General features: G+C 41.1%; 1 protein-coding gene across 1 annotated transcript in view; it reads left to right on the top strand.

Annotated features, from left to right (window-relative positions):
• Positions 1–15,008, top strand: part of LOC124067069 (transmembrane protein 163-like) — a 52,921-nt gene that overhangs the window by 34,986 nt on the left and 2,927 nt on the right. Inside the window, exons 3-7 of the mRNA XM_046404123.1 lie at positions 3,482–3,525; positions 4,678–4,769; positions 7,640–7,736; positions 13,142–13,253; positions 14,712–14,853. Coding sequence (XP_046260079.1) covers positions 3,482–3,525; positions 4,678–4,769; positions 7,640–7,736; positions 13,142–13,253; positions 14,712–14,853 — 487 coding nt within the window. The remainder of the gene's footprint in view (positions 1–3,481; positions 3,526–4,677; positions 4,770–7,639; positions 7,737–13,141; positions 13,254–14,711; positions 14,854–15,008) is intronic.

Below are 15,008 nucleotides of genomic sequence, written 5' to 3'. Positions count from 1 at the left end.
TGTGTGTGTGTGTGTGTGTGTGTGTGTGCCACCAGGGACCTTTCCTGGTATAAACACCAACCTTGATCAGGGTTTGGTTTAGGCTGTTCAGAATAAACAGAAGTTAATATAATGTCCTAACAGGGATAGCTGTGTGTGTGCGTGTGTGTGTGTGTGTGTGTGTGTGTGTGTGTGTGCTTCCTTTGTGAAAGTGTTCATTATAAATCCTGCTGACTCACCGCGTGTCTTTTGAAGACACAAATCGTTATTATACCATAAAGAAAGTTTTCTGGCATTTAGTTTGAAAATTTCTTTCATTCCAACTTTTTTGCCCAATAAATTATTAGCTCTCCTCCTTTCCTTGTTATGTTCACTCTGTGTGATAATATCATCCACTTCACATTATCTACGTTATTATGAGGCAACATTGCACGTGACTTTGAAGTTGCAAAATGATTCCATGGATTTGACTGATCGCTGGCATGATGTGGTCACAAGTTTAGCATTTGTAAGCCACTGGGGTTTCACGCTGTAAAGAAAACAGATATTCTGCTAACTAAAGATTTGGAACTAAAAGATATCTGCCCATAATAAATCTCTTAATTAGGCCTGACTTGGAAGTTGTATGTATTCTTGAGATGTGCACATCATACCAGAAGAAAGAAGAAAATCACAAAACTAGGTTAAACCCATGACAGTTTATGGGTCAGCGGTTCTCAGCCAGCAGGTTTCAGGCCTGAACTCTTGTCAGAGGCTTACTTGGAATGTAGACAGTCACACATTAAGGCTTTTAGAGGCAAGAGCCAATTATGATCAAGGTCACAGCCCGTCACATCACTGGATGCATACCTTTGAACTTTAATCACAGTAAAGACAGCACAGAGTGCGTGTAAGGAGCCACTCATTGCTTTACTTAATATTTAGTTGCAGATTCCACTGACTTGTTTGGGACATGTTTCTGCTTAGTCCCACGTCAGTCTCTCATGTGCATTATTTTGTCTCTGGACATTATTTTGTCTCTGGACAGCAGATTAAATAAATGTGATTAGCTCAATAACAGAAGTCCAGATAATCAGTTTTTTATGCTATAGGTTGGTATAGAAATAACATTGTTTCTTGATACTTAGCTGTGGGCTAATGTACTAATGAACTGCTGCTGTGTTTTGGACATGAACCAAACAGAAAAAAAATAATTGTTCAGTTGTTCAAAGATAAACTTCATTTATGATTATTGTTATACATATCTGGCTCACATTATCGATCAGCTGTACTTATTTCTTCCACAGAGAATAGAACAATGTTACACATTGCTCGCTGTTAAACTTCTGACCAGCTAATCAGCAACTTACAGCTTGTGACAAAAATGAAATACATTCAAGCATGACATGAAAGTAAAGTGAGAAGCCCCCAACTGTTTGGCAACACTGTGTTTGGTTGCTGAATTCCCGGTAAAAACAGCCACACTCTCAGTCTGGCTCAGCTCCCAGATGGATCTGAGGCCTGGTGAACCTCCAGAGAATCAGCTCAGCTTCTGTACGTGAGAGACAAGACAATCAAGAAGGAGGACATGTTAGTAAGAAAGAGAGGGAGACTCCCAGACAGAGCGAGGCACAGGAGCAGTGTGTGTGTGTGTGTGTGTGTGTGTGTGTGTGGGCAGTCATGTGCTACACACCCAGCCTGACTAGTACCATCTGCCTTGTTTAAAAGGTCTGTCTGGGGCTGCCCTCTCCTCTCTTTAATCCCTCCTTTTCACCTTCTCCCATTGTTTTGTTTATCCTTTTTTTTCCTCTTCACCTCTCTGTCTCTTGTGCTTCCCTTTTAATGACACACACTAAAGCTCCTCTTTTACACGTTGGTGATACCGTTGGCATAAAAAAGAAATTTAAGATATTTATCGAAAGAAAGAAAGAAAGAAATCAGACTCCGAGAGTGTGAAGACTGAAGAGCGGTGAAAGAGAGGAAGAAGATGAAAGCTCTGTAGTTCAAACCAACACCCAGCTGGCCCTCAAATCTCCCGTTACCATGGTGATTTAACTGCCGATATGCTGTCCCCCGAGACTCTGTCCTGAAAACACAGGGGGAGAGAGAGAAACACAAGGACAGACAGAAGGGTAAAGCAGCACAGGTGTGCCATCCAAAGACTGCACTGCGATGAATCTTCACCCTCCCCAAACCCTCCTGCCTTCCTGACTTCAGAAGGTTGTCATTAAACGTTTTCGCTGTGACACGACGTTTGATTCCACCAAACTTGAAAAAAAAAATGTGCACATAAGTCCACTGTGACATTACATATGCTTTAAGATCACCCAGATGGACACATGTGGATTTTATCATCAGCCTGCAGGGACTGTGCTATGAAAAAATTTTAAAGCTGCGCTAATTAATGGTGACGTGAAAAACAACTTCAAATGAAGCAAATTCTAAGGATGATGCTGAAGTCAGAGAGATAAAATGTCCACGGTGTGTTTAGGTTTTGGCTGTTCTGCTTCCGAGTAACCAAGTTGTTGATGTCGTATAAGAAAAGCAGCTTTGTGTTGCTTACATTAAAGAATGATTTGGTTTTCTTAACAATGAAGGCTCTTGTTTTTATTATATTTCACCCGCAGAGCTCACTGATTGTCTTCTATATTTATATGGAATTCTTTGAAAGTACTGTAGTTTTCTCCATCTAGACGTGGAGTATTGCAGAAGCTGCTGATATGAATCACTCCCAGCAGTAATCTGTATTTTCTTCTCTGTATCACCTGTGCCTTGTTTAGTGTACCCACTGGTGCTGATGCTGTGTTCTCCTGATATTCTTTGTTTTACATCGTCATTGTGTCTAACAGAGCGGAGCTTGAAGTCCATACACTTAGTAATCTTTTAACGTTTCATCATGCAGTTATTCTCATTTTGCATTAGTAGCTTGTGTTTTATGCATACAAGATGAATACTTTTTCATGATGCATTTTATGTGCAGATAAACATATAAATATGCATTACTGACGTAAGTGGGAACAACATCTTGTATCCAGAAAAATAGTTGAATTATTGACTAACTATATCATAAAGCCAACTACTGAAGTTAAAACTAATCAGTCAATACTAACTTCATACTGTCTCTCTCTCTTGTTCTCTCACTGTCTTTCTCTCTGGCTGTCTCTGTTTTTGTCCCTGCTCTCTCTGTCTGTATCCCCCTCTCTCTCTGTCTGTCTCTCTGCCTGTATCCCTCACTCTGTCTCTTTGTCTGTCTCGCTCTGTCTCTTTGTCTGTCTCTCTCTGTTTGTACCCCCCTCTCTCTCTGTCTCTTTGTCTCTGTCTGTCTGTATCCCTCTCTCTGTCTCTTTGTCTCTCTCTGTCTGTATCCCTCTCTCTGTCTGTTTGTCTGTCTCTGTCTGTCTGTATCCTCCTCTCTCTCTGTCTCTTTGTCTCTCTCTGTCTGTATCCCTCTCTCTGTCTCTTTGTCTGTCTCTGTCTGTCTGTATCCCCTTCTCTCTCTGTCTCTTTGTCTCTCTCTCCACAGCTGTATCATTCATGAGACACAGCGCATCAGCCTTTGGATTTGCCGTGAGTTCCACCCCCTCTTTTCTTCACTCCATTTTCATTGATCAATTAGTCATAACTTTGGTTTCTGTGATTTATTAATGACTCATGTTACCAGCATGTTATTGGTCCCTTTGTCTCCGAGGTAACGGGGCAGAGAGCAGGGACTGGCCATGGAGCTCAGGCTGAATGTCAAAATACCTTTTTGTGTCGGCCAAACGTTCACCAAAATAAAGCTTCTCATTGCTGCTTGTTATCGATAGGAAGTGACTGAGAGTATAATCAGTTTAAAAAAAAAAAAAGATTTAATAAGAGTGAAGTGAAAATTGAATCATCCATACCTGAGGCCAGTGAGGGAAAATGTAATTACCATAATGTGATTAAAATATTACAAACCATAATCTGCAGCGCAATCATTTCATGAAAGATTTGGTTTTAATTAGCAAGTGCTAGGCTGTCTTTTAATAAAGTAGCGAGGAGACAATAAGTTGATGTAACTCAGCTCAAAGGGATGAGATTACAGCAACTGATCGTCCATAGATTTTGCTGCTATCATGTCGAAAGCTGACATTTTTCTTTTAGCAGGTACATTATGTGACTGGAAAATTAAATGATAATGATCATGCCATATTTTATGATACAGCTGTGGGGGAGAGAAGGCTTCTTTTCCAGCCTTCATTGAGAAAATGCAGCACAAAGTCATGTTAATAACAACGTTTTATCACCTGTGGCAATAAAACATCAATAGTCATGACGTATTTTGCACCACAGAAAATATTAATTCAATTTAAATCCAACAAGACATCTGCCCAATAGATGATGTTTCTTTTTATTCTGTTTTATTACAATCTAATACAAGTGCATTTTTAAAGTTTATTTTCAACACTACGGGAAATATTGTGATTCTTTCATTTGTTGTGGGGGGTTTGTGTAGCTTTCAGAAGCATTTCAGCAGCATTGGTGCAGTACTGCGTATCATATGATGCTGATATCTTGAAAACTACAGACTTTTTGCATGATGTGTCGCACACGAAATGTCAAATCAAGCCTCTATTTGAAATGTGCTCTTTCTTTTCTTTGTTGTTCCTGCGAAGAAAAGAAAGTTAGTGGAAACAAACTGTGATGCAAAACTATTTTCTCTCCTCCTTTGTCACTCGGTTTCTGTTTCTGTGAAAGTTTGATGCCACGCTGGACGTCCTGTCTTCAGCCATCGTCCTCTGGCGCTACAGCAATGCAGCAGCTGTGCACTCTGCACACAGAGAGTACATGTGAGTACAAAACAACATGCTGAGTTTATTTAATGTTTGACTAATGACAAATCTACGTGGTGTGATGCAGTTTGGGTTACGCTTCACTTTGCTTCACTACTCTTCACTACTCTTCACTAAATGTAGTTTTGCAGTGCTTTTCTGATGCGGTTTTATGGTAACATGTTTATGTCCATGAAGGTACCATTTAGTTACTGAAGAAGGAAGGATGAATGGATATAAGAGCTGAAAAGGTCATTCACCTGGCTCGACATTTTTTGGCAAAGGACAAAAGGAAACTGAGATGATCTGAAGAAAGGAGAGGGAAGAAGAAAAAACGCAGATGGATAAGAAACATAAAATGTCTTAGTAAGATGCTGGTCGACCAGGAGCCTTCAGAGCACACCTTCAGTGCTCATATTGGTTAAAACCTCCCATGAAGGCCAGAGCATCATTCTCATTCCCATCAAACTGTTGTGTGATGTCTTGGTTTTACCAAACAGGAAATGTACTGAATGGCAGTGAAAGTCAGGGTACAGCTGATAGTTGCTCTTGTACTGTAGTATGTCACGTCTTCCTTGCGCACCTCCAGTCACTTCAGACGTGTGTTGGTGTGACTTATCTTAAACCTACTTAGATCCATTCTGAGTGCAGAGAAATGGAAAAGGTAGAAACATGAAAACCATTTTGTTTATGCGAGGCCAAAGCATTGCATCGCAGTGTCTACTTGGCCACGCAGTTCATGTTTTCAAGAACAAGTTAGATGGATGAATAACTTCTCAAGTTATCGTGGTCTTGAGGAAATGAAGCCTTTTGTGCATGACAGATTAAATCAATTATAGAATTACAGAAACTATTTCTTCATTTGAGGCTGTGAGGGAGTGGAGCAGTGTATTCCTAATGGAACAAGGTCACTTAATGCATGTCACCGTATGTCACTGCTGCACTCAAGCTTGTTGATCCATCAGTTTTCAGGCCTGCTGCAGCTCAGATGAGTTCATCAAGTGGCTGTCAGCTTGCGCCGAGTCTTGTGACAACAGCACCTCTGCTTGGCTCAGAGGTGTCACCGAAGATGAAAGACCGAGCTGCATCTCTACCATCCATTTCATCTGTAGTGAAATGATTTGGAATTTTACCTCTTTAGGCCTCAAACAATCACAGTATTTCAGCTGAAAATGTAAAAGTGATAGTGTAAATGCTGTAAATGGTCACAGGCCCGATGCGGTTTGTATTTGGTGAAGCTCGTCAATGATCAATTTGTTATTCGCTTGCGCCTGTGGGTTTATTTCTCACACCATCCAGTCAGCGCATTGACACTCTTACATTTTTACTTTGCTGCTGTTATTTTAAAAATGGTTCCCTCTCTACCCTTTGCACCTTCATTCTGCTGTTATGTGTGCTTCTCCATCTCCCCATCACCGCCAAGTTTTCACAGATTCATCAGCTTCATTCCCTCACGCTTTCAGTCACAGCAGACTCATCAGCAACCACCATCACTACAATCTTTGCTCCCTGGAGGGATTTGGTTTGCAGGCGCCCCTCGATCACAAAATCTCGCTGTAGCAAAGCGCCAAAGACTGTCAGACAAGATTTAATATCCCATTTAGTGACAAACAAGCACTCAAGTAAAGAGTTTCAAAGTTACATTCATGTACAGTAATTGATCTCACTATTTAATGGGAAATGCACCTTCTGGTAATACAGAAACATAAAAGGGTAAAAATGAGAAAGAATGAGACTTTGGGGTTGCTACCTATGACACCCATTTTGAATTAGATTGGAGCAGAGACTGGATGAGAGTGGAGAAGCATTAGATGTGTATTTAGAAGCTTTTCCCCATTATAATTTTAGCTGTGAGATCTGCAGGTCAGTTTGTTTATAGTTCCATGACTGCACGCTTGACTCACAGGGACTCTGAAACTGAGACACTTCCTGTGTGTGTCTTGGAGAGGAGCATTTCTTAAAACTAAGCAGACTTTAAAACCCACCTTTTCTCAGTGTACTGTAGTACCCACCCATATCATTAAAAGATGCTTCAATTGACCTGTTAGATGCTGTGTCTGTAGTGAGATAGATGGAACACAGATAATGTAGTTCAGGACCAGCAGATGTGTCAGAAGAAGCGAAACAGTAAGCTACTGTATAACCATATTTTGTTCCACAGCTGTGGGTGCAAAGGTGTGTGTTAAAGTCAAGTCATATTTATTCCTGTAGAACATTTAGAACAAGATCAGTTGACCGAAGCGTTTTACAAAAGGCAAAAGAAAACAAGTGAACAGACCAGACATTATAATCAAGTAGGGTTCAAGACAAAATCAACGAGTAACGTAAGAAAAACAAGTAAAACGAAAACAGCGAGGGTTCATTTAATGGTGGCAATTTATGTCTGAACAAAAGCCAAGGAAAAAAGGTGGGCGTCGACTTGTGCTTTAAGCGCTTCATTAGATGGCGCAGATCTCATGTGATGGGGCACTTTGTTCCACAGAGTGAGCCAGCCGCAGAAAAAAAGTGTGGCCAGCCTGTGGAATGACCAGAAGTGATTGGTCAAAGGATCTGAGTGATCTCAGTGGGGTGTGGGGAATCACATGAGATGCAGCCAATCCATGAACAGCTTTTGAACCCCGCCTCTCGCCCGTAGTCAGCTGGGATAGGCTCCAGCTCCGCCGCGACCCTGATGGATAAGTGGTATGGAAAATGGATGGATGGATGATGCATCAGTAGGCTCAGGACTACTCTCCCACATCACTGATAATGTTGTTATTCAAGGCAGTGTGGGCAGGAGATGTTAATGGCTGATTTTTATTGAGCTGTTACGTTATTATTATTTTTATAATTTTTGTTTATCATTTAGTTATTGTTGTTTTATCTCTGTCTCTTTTTTCTGTCTGCAGAGCTTGTGTAGTCCTTGGGATTGTGTTTGTTCTCTCCTCCTTGTGCATCCTTGGGAAGGCCATCCATGATCTGGTGACCAGGGTGCCCCCAGAAGTGGTAAGAACACACACACACTCACACACACACACACCCACTCGCACACACACACATGGGCCCATTCTTCATAAGGATCTTGTTCATATTCGATAATGTTTCAGCAAAAGGACTCACATCCACTGGTGACTTAAAATACCAACACAAGACTTGTGTGACATTTATTTAGTATGAATAAAAGTGCATGTGGAGGTGAGATGTTCAACTTTGATGCTGTGGGTTAAACCCAAAGGTTGTTTTTTTTTTTTTTTTAATTGGCTAACGTTAACCATACCAGACACACACTGTGTCCATAAAGGGCATTAAAATTTCACTCCTGTGTATAAACTTGTCCAAAACGACTCATTCAGTATATAAACAACTCAACAGTTAGGAGTATTGAGCTGAAGGTTTGGTTTAATTCAAGGTTAAAACGTGTTGTTTTTGGAGCGTCTCCAGTGCCATGACGTAGGCTTTGTGATTTTGTACAGTATTTCACAGTATCTCATCAGTTGCTGCATTTCTCCTACTGGTATAAACAGCTTGTTTATGAGATAACACAGGTGCATGCATGTGTGTGTGTGAGCGCCCACACGCTATGCAGACGTGTTCGCATGCACGCACATGCCATGCACACACTTACTGGCATACTGGTGTAATGAATGAAAATTTGCAAGAGCAGAGAGTCTATTTGACTCAATACACACACATACAGTACATGTACACACAGAACCACACACACGCAGACACGCCACCATTCATCGTTGTGAGCTGGGTATCTTTTTATAGCCCTCTGCTGTGGCTCTTCTGACGTCAGAGTCTTTGTCTCCCTCAACCTGACTTTTGTTCATTTTTTTACTCTTTGACAGAGACACGCACAAGTGCACGCACACACACTTTCTCTTTAATGCCACTGCCAACACCCCTCCTTTCCCCTCTCTGGAGGTGTTAAGACTATGAACAAGGTCCCAAAATAGTCTTATCTTTGCTGCTGGGGCGCAGCCCGACTCTTCCATGGTCGCACTGTTTGGGGAGTGCCTGTCACATCCTTTCCAGTTCTGAACCCTCCTGTTTGGCCTGTAAATGATTTAACCCTCACCATCTGTCCATTTCACTAAGCAGTGAATCCAAGACAGAGGGGACAGACAGACTTTTACACAACAAAAACCACGTAGTTCCTGCTTAAGTTTCCTGTCATGTAGTTTCAAAGGTTTATCATGCACAGCAGTGCTCCTGAAATCCTAAAATATCTTCACTTTTCATTGTTGATATTTTTAACCTCAGCTCAGCTCGTGTTCGACTTTTAAAACAGCACTGAAAAACAAAAATTTGATACTTGGGTGTTGGTTATCGGGCCCTTTAACAAAATCAGTGAGTGTAGCTTAAAGGCACCCTGTGGATTTAGCTTGTAAACAAATAACGACGCACTTTCTATATAACACTCAAGATGTGGTGAATGATGTGAATGAGTTATTTACATGTTAATGGCAGCACAACACTTGAGACTTTGAGACTTGAGACTTTATTTGTGAATAAAGACCTGGACCTGAGCTCAAAGACTTGAGACTTTTACGTGGACTTGAAAAGTTATGTCTCCCAAAGCTTTGCCACTTCAGTAAATTAATCAGATGTTATATATGCAGTAGTTCTAAAAGTGAGAACATATGAGTATCTGCTCTTGACAAGTGTGTGTCTTCCTCATTATTCTTAAGTGCAGGTTGGATGGTGTAAAAAGTCACTGAAGCCCATTTCACCACAAATCAAAAGAGACAAAGCCAAGAGACTGAAGCTAGCAGGGATGCGAGCTGAGGGCAGCAGCGAGTCTGCACACTGTCTTTGATGCTCCAGTTCCATTATGTTAATAGAAAGTGTGGGTGTTAGGTCTCAGAGGAGCATCCTGACACCAGCAAGAGCCTATTACCACCGTCTGTCTCTTTGACATTCTCCTTCTTTTCTTCACCTTTTCGCTCTCTTCTTTGTAGCTACAGACTGGGCTCCAGCGCTTTCTGTCTTACTAGTTCTGCTTCTGTTTTCTATTTATGTAAAATGGATGTTTGCATAGAAACATTGTGCACAGCTGTACACAGGTGTACATCTTTAGCTGCTATTCAAGGCTGTGAAAGGAGAAGAAGAAGAAGCCACAGATTCTGCATGTCTGTGGTTAATTGTTCTTGGAATGTAAGGTACATCTAATTCATTTTGAGTTTATTTAAGAGTGATCTGATTAATCTTGCTCTGTCTTCTTTTTGTGTAAAATACATTCACTGTCTACTTGGCTTTGCTGGCTTTGTAGACTCAAGAGGTTCATCTCATTCTCTGTCGCATTTACTCAGTCTTTCTTCTTCTGTCTGTCATTCTCTTTTGCAGCTCTCTTTCTCTCTGTCTGTCTCCTCCATTTCCCATGTCTTACACCCAATTTCTTTCTCTAACCTCTCTCTACACAGTTCACCTTGTCTGTCTCCCATGTCTGTCTTATTATTGTTCTCAGATTCTTATTTTTGACATTGATTGCCTATTTTCTCTGTATCCACCTTGAGCAGAAACAGCTTTGTTCACTGAAATCTTCATCAAACAGCAGTCAGAGGTGATTCATCATGCCAGCAGTGACGTGTTTATGTGCTGTTTGTACAGCAGGACACTGTGCCTTCCGGATAAAAATTCCGAAAAGATAAATAAAACTGAAAGTTAATGAAAGGAAAAGTAGAATCTGCAGTCTAAGTCATCATCTCGATGTTGTCATAAACTCAACTGGTTTCTTTAGAAAGATCCTCTTGTTCACATGAAAATAAACAGCAGCAGTACACGATGAATACTGTAAAAACGTTGCTACCTCGAAGTACTGGGCTCTAAATCACACTGAGTGGACAAAGAGTGAAGAAAATCAGGAATCTTGATTCACATCACGTCCTGGGTTGCTGGTCTCATGGCAGGCAGTCTGTGTCGAGTGCCTGATTAAACACGGAGAGTCGAGATTGGGTTTCCCTGCCTGTGTGTTGAATGGAGAGAGGGCAACACACACACACCCTGATACAACAAATACACACACACACATAAAGTGCATGCATCTGGTGACACACTTACAGTGAATTGGCTTTAACAGATTGTTCTCAGATCTTGATCTCATAGAGCCTTCTTCAATAAGTAATGTCTGACAGCATGAGGAATCACCTGAAAGAACTGACATTATTGGGCAACAGAGTCTTACACAACAGGATGCGATACTGCAGAGAGAATACACCTCTGAGAGGCACTGAACGCATGCAGCAGCCAGTCAGTAAAGGGTATGGATGTACATGACTTTAAATGCAGCTTCACACACTGCAATACAGTCAGCCTTGAGGTAACAGGGCACTCACCCAGCACAGCCTCTTCCTCGTTCTGCCTCCATGTAACTGAAGTAAACAGCAATCAAGAGCTCAAACCACTAGGAAGCCAATGTTGGTGAACCAAGATGGTTGTGAGTGTGTGTACCACAGAGGGAGAAATACACCCACTGTCTGAAATAACTTCCTATTTACAATACAGTTCACTGTTTACTTTACTGAGACTTTTTTATTTTAGTATCCATATGCTTAGTGTGAAATTTATGCACTATAATACACTTAGAAATTCTTACACTGGAATGAAATAAGTAGTGTTCATGGCATGTACCTTCTGTTAGCAATCCCACAATACAGTGTGTCAGTTTCATGTGCAGCTGCCCAACAAATTTCATAGTAATATCTAACATCTATGATGCAGTGACATTTTAACTTGTCCCAGTAAGCCATGACAGTGTAACAGTGAGCTAACAATGCTAGGAGTCTGAAACTGAGGCAACAAAATGGAATCAAGCCATTGTTACTGCTGTTATTTACACCTTTTATTTCCCAGGTGAATTAAGCCTCCTGTTGTATTTGGGTCCAACAACCCTAACACTGACACTAGAGCTGCAGAATGGGAGTCATGCTAGGCTAGCTTGGACTTAAGGCTGCTCCTGGTTAATGTCTGGTCGCTAAAAACTAATATGAATGAAATGGGATTCAGGCTGGCAAAGCAATAGATAATCCTTGCAGAGACCTGTCTCCACTGCAGCATCCCGACAGGCTGAACTGTCATTCCATTCCATTTCTTTAATAAAGGTGCTCAGCAATCCCTCATTTGCTCAGGTTTAACTGGGCTATGGTTACACAAAGTTACCAAAACTTCATGAATTGGTTAGAAAGTGTCTAACTGCTCCAACCCAAACAGTTGCAACAAAATGAGACGTTATTCAAGCACAGTCTCTACTATGGTTGTCAAACGTATTGAAGTAACTGGATACCACATTTGAAACAATAAAATATCAGCAATCAGTAGTGCCAGTAGTGCCATAAAAAAGTGTTGATATGTGTTCACCGACTCTTTCTGTGCCACAATTGTGTGCTGATTTTTAATTAACAAAAGAAAAAACATGTCCTATTTTGTTTGCCTGGGACTGAGACTAATCTCACCACAGCACAAATATTTACAAGCACCTGATGTGGGAGAACTCCAGGTTTAGAGATTTAAGTGTTTTTGCTTTTCTGATTTAATTTATGTGCATGTAAATCCAGCAGGTGTATAGCTGCAGTTAGAATTCGGATGTCTACAATACAAACCAAGAGAGACAACAACAGTTCAACACTTAATTAGTTTGTGTTTTGTTTACTTCAATGTGTTTTCTTGAGCTGCAGTGTGTTGAGTTCTCGGGGCAAAATGAAGACCATTTTTACATGTCACAGTAGGAAAAGCACAAAGTTAAAATGAATCATCTGGCTGGATTATGGCTGAATTCCATTTCCGTGTCACACAGTGATAGCTTCCTGGGAAACTTGGATGGAACAAAGCCATCATTACTGTTACTGGTAACGCCTGTGCTTTTCTTTCTATGAGTCTGCTGTGAAAAAGGCTTGTTACATCTTTTTGTGTGAGTAGAGGCCCATGCCCGCCAACACCACTGTCATGAGCTGGTTCATGTTATAAATAGCCCTGACCAAACATGTTTGGATTTTTCTCACGTGTCTTTTATTGTCCCATTTTCTCCCATTTCTCTCCTCCTTGTCCCCGTCTCTCTCTCTCTCGCTCTCCCCCGTTGGGCCAATTAAATCTGATAGAGAGACACTCGGGGGTCAAGTGTTGTTTTTTTGCTGAGTCTGTTTGAGACTTAAGCGGAAAACAGCAGACTCTCACATCACTTAGAGGCATCATCTGTATGACCTTGGGTTGATGCACCAAGTCAGACCTGTGTATGTATTATTAATGGCTGAGCTGACAAAAGCTTTGTGGGCCATGCTGTCTGACGGATGACGTTGGTGCTGTAGTATGCGTGGCTTTGCTCATCTTTATCTTTTCCTCCATCACACTTGCCCTGTTAAAACCTCTTCTAGGTTGTAATAACCTTCTTCTCCATCTTCTCTGTCTTTCATTAGGACGACTTCCTCTTCAGTGTGTCTATAGTGAGCGGGCTCACATGTACTCTACTCGCTGTGGCCAAGTTCATGCTGGGAAGAGTGCTGACTAGCCGGGCACTTATCACTGATGGTATTCTAAATACGCACTCTCTCTCTCTCTCTCTCTTTCACACACACACACAGTCAAATATAAATAAATGAATAGCACACCCACCAAGAGGTATTTACACAGCTTACAAACAGCCACAGAATGGCAGAAGGAAATAGGAAAATAATCTTGTTTTCCATCTGCCATTTCTTTACCCTTTTGGTGTTGGTTATGTCTGTATCTCCGCCCTGCTAATTACAAGTAGCTCAAGTGTAAAAGCACAAGAGTGCCTCTAAGAATCATCATCAAAAAAGTAAAAAGTAAAATTTAATTAGACTGGCAAAAGACTTGCTTTCACTTATCATTATGAAGTAAATGTTTATAGACAGAATAAACACACCATCTCTGTTTAAACTGGTTCCCCATGAACCTCCCATTCGGAGAAAAAGTGATCTGCCTGTCTTTGAGACAGCAGCACCACATTAATACCATTTTACCACATTATTACCTATGCCTTTACCTTTCTGAGGTATTTCAGTGTAACTTCGCTTAGCTGGTGAAGAACCAGCTTTATTATATGCTGTTGAGTTGTTAAGTTTACTTTAAAGTTTACTTTAAAACAGTACATCACATTGTTTTTGCTCATAACAGGTTTTAATCTGCAGCCAAAAGCTAGAATTCAAATTAAAGTGATGGAACAAAACCAAAACCACAATCTGGACTATATGTGTGTGTGTGTGTGTGTGTGTGTGTGTGTTTCCGTGTGAGAAAGCTGCTCACATTACGGAATTGAAACAACTAATAGGTTATGACCCACTGCCTGCTCATAGACACATGCAGGTTTGAGCAAAAGCACAGCACACACACATATAAACACACACTATCCCCAGGTCTCAGAACACACAGGGCATCAATCCAATAAACCTGAGGTTGCTGTTCTTAGAGCTTGGATTTATTTCCCACAAGACTATACACTTACTGCAGGCTAGACAATAACCCACTGTGTTGTTTTTCACACAAGGAGAAATGTAATTATAAAAACACCATCAGACACTATACAGGGTAACCTATAATAGACAGTCAAAAGTTATGCAGGCTATTTATATGTAACGATTTCAAAACTACTCATACTTATGAGTAGGGCTTATTTGCTTTCTTGCCAAGAGGTCCAATACAGGATCGATACTCATCGCATGTCTGTGCAGTAAATATTCAATGCAGCTGGCTAGCTTAGCTTAGCATAACGACTGCAAATGGTGAAACAGCCTGGCTTTAAACCCTCGCAAAATCGCAACTTTCCATTTTTACACTTCTGCTTTTGTGCAAATGAAAGAAGTGAGATATACCATGCTGGTAGGAGAATATGACAGAGCCAGACCAGCTGGCTGCCTCTTTTTTCCTACTTTCCAACTGACTGCTGCTGCTCACTGAAATTATTGATTATTCAGACATGCATGGCATAAACAGACATGACGGTTTCTCCATATTCGTGTTTTTCAGGCTTCAACTCTTTGGTCGGTGCTATTATGGGATTTTCCATTCTGATCAGCGCCGAAGTCTTCAAGCACCACACTGACGTCTGGTTTCTGGATGCCACCATCGGGGTTCTCATTGGATTCATCATTTTTGCATATGGCGTCAAGTAAGAGACAAACCAACAGCTATTGGGTCCATTCAGGCACAATTCATATTCAGTTAAGGCTTGATTCAAATGTCAACTGACCAACTCTGTACTGGTTTGAGGTGCTGAGCGTCGAAACAGGCTGGCTTTCTTTGCAGAAGTTGTGATTTCTGCAC

This window comes from Scatophagus argus, chromosome 11 (genome assembly GCF_020382885.2).
Source record: "Scatophagus argus isolate fScaArg1 chromosome 11, fScaArg1.pri, whole genome shotgun sequence".
NCBI lineage: Eukaryota > Metazoa > Chordata > Actinopteri > Scatophagidae > Scatophagus > Scatophagus argus.
The sequence above is the reverse complement of the archived record's forward strand: the minus strand, read 5'-3'. Positions and strand labels throughout refer to the sequence as shown.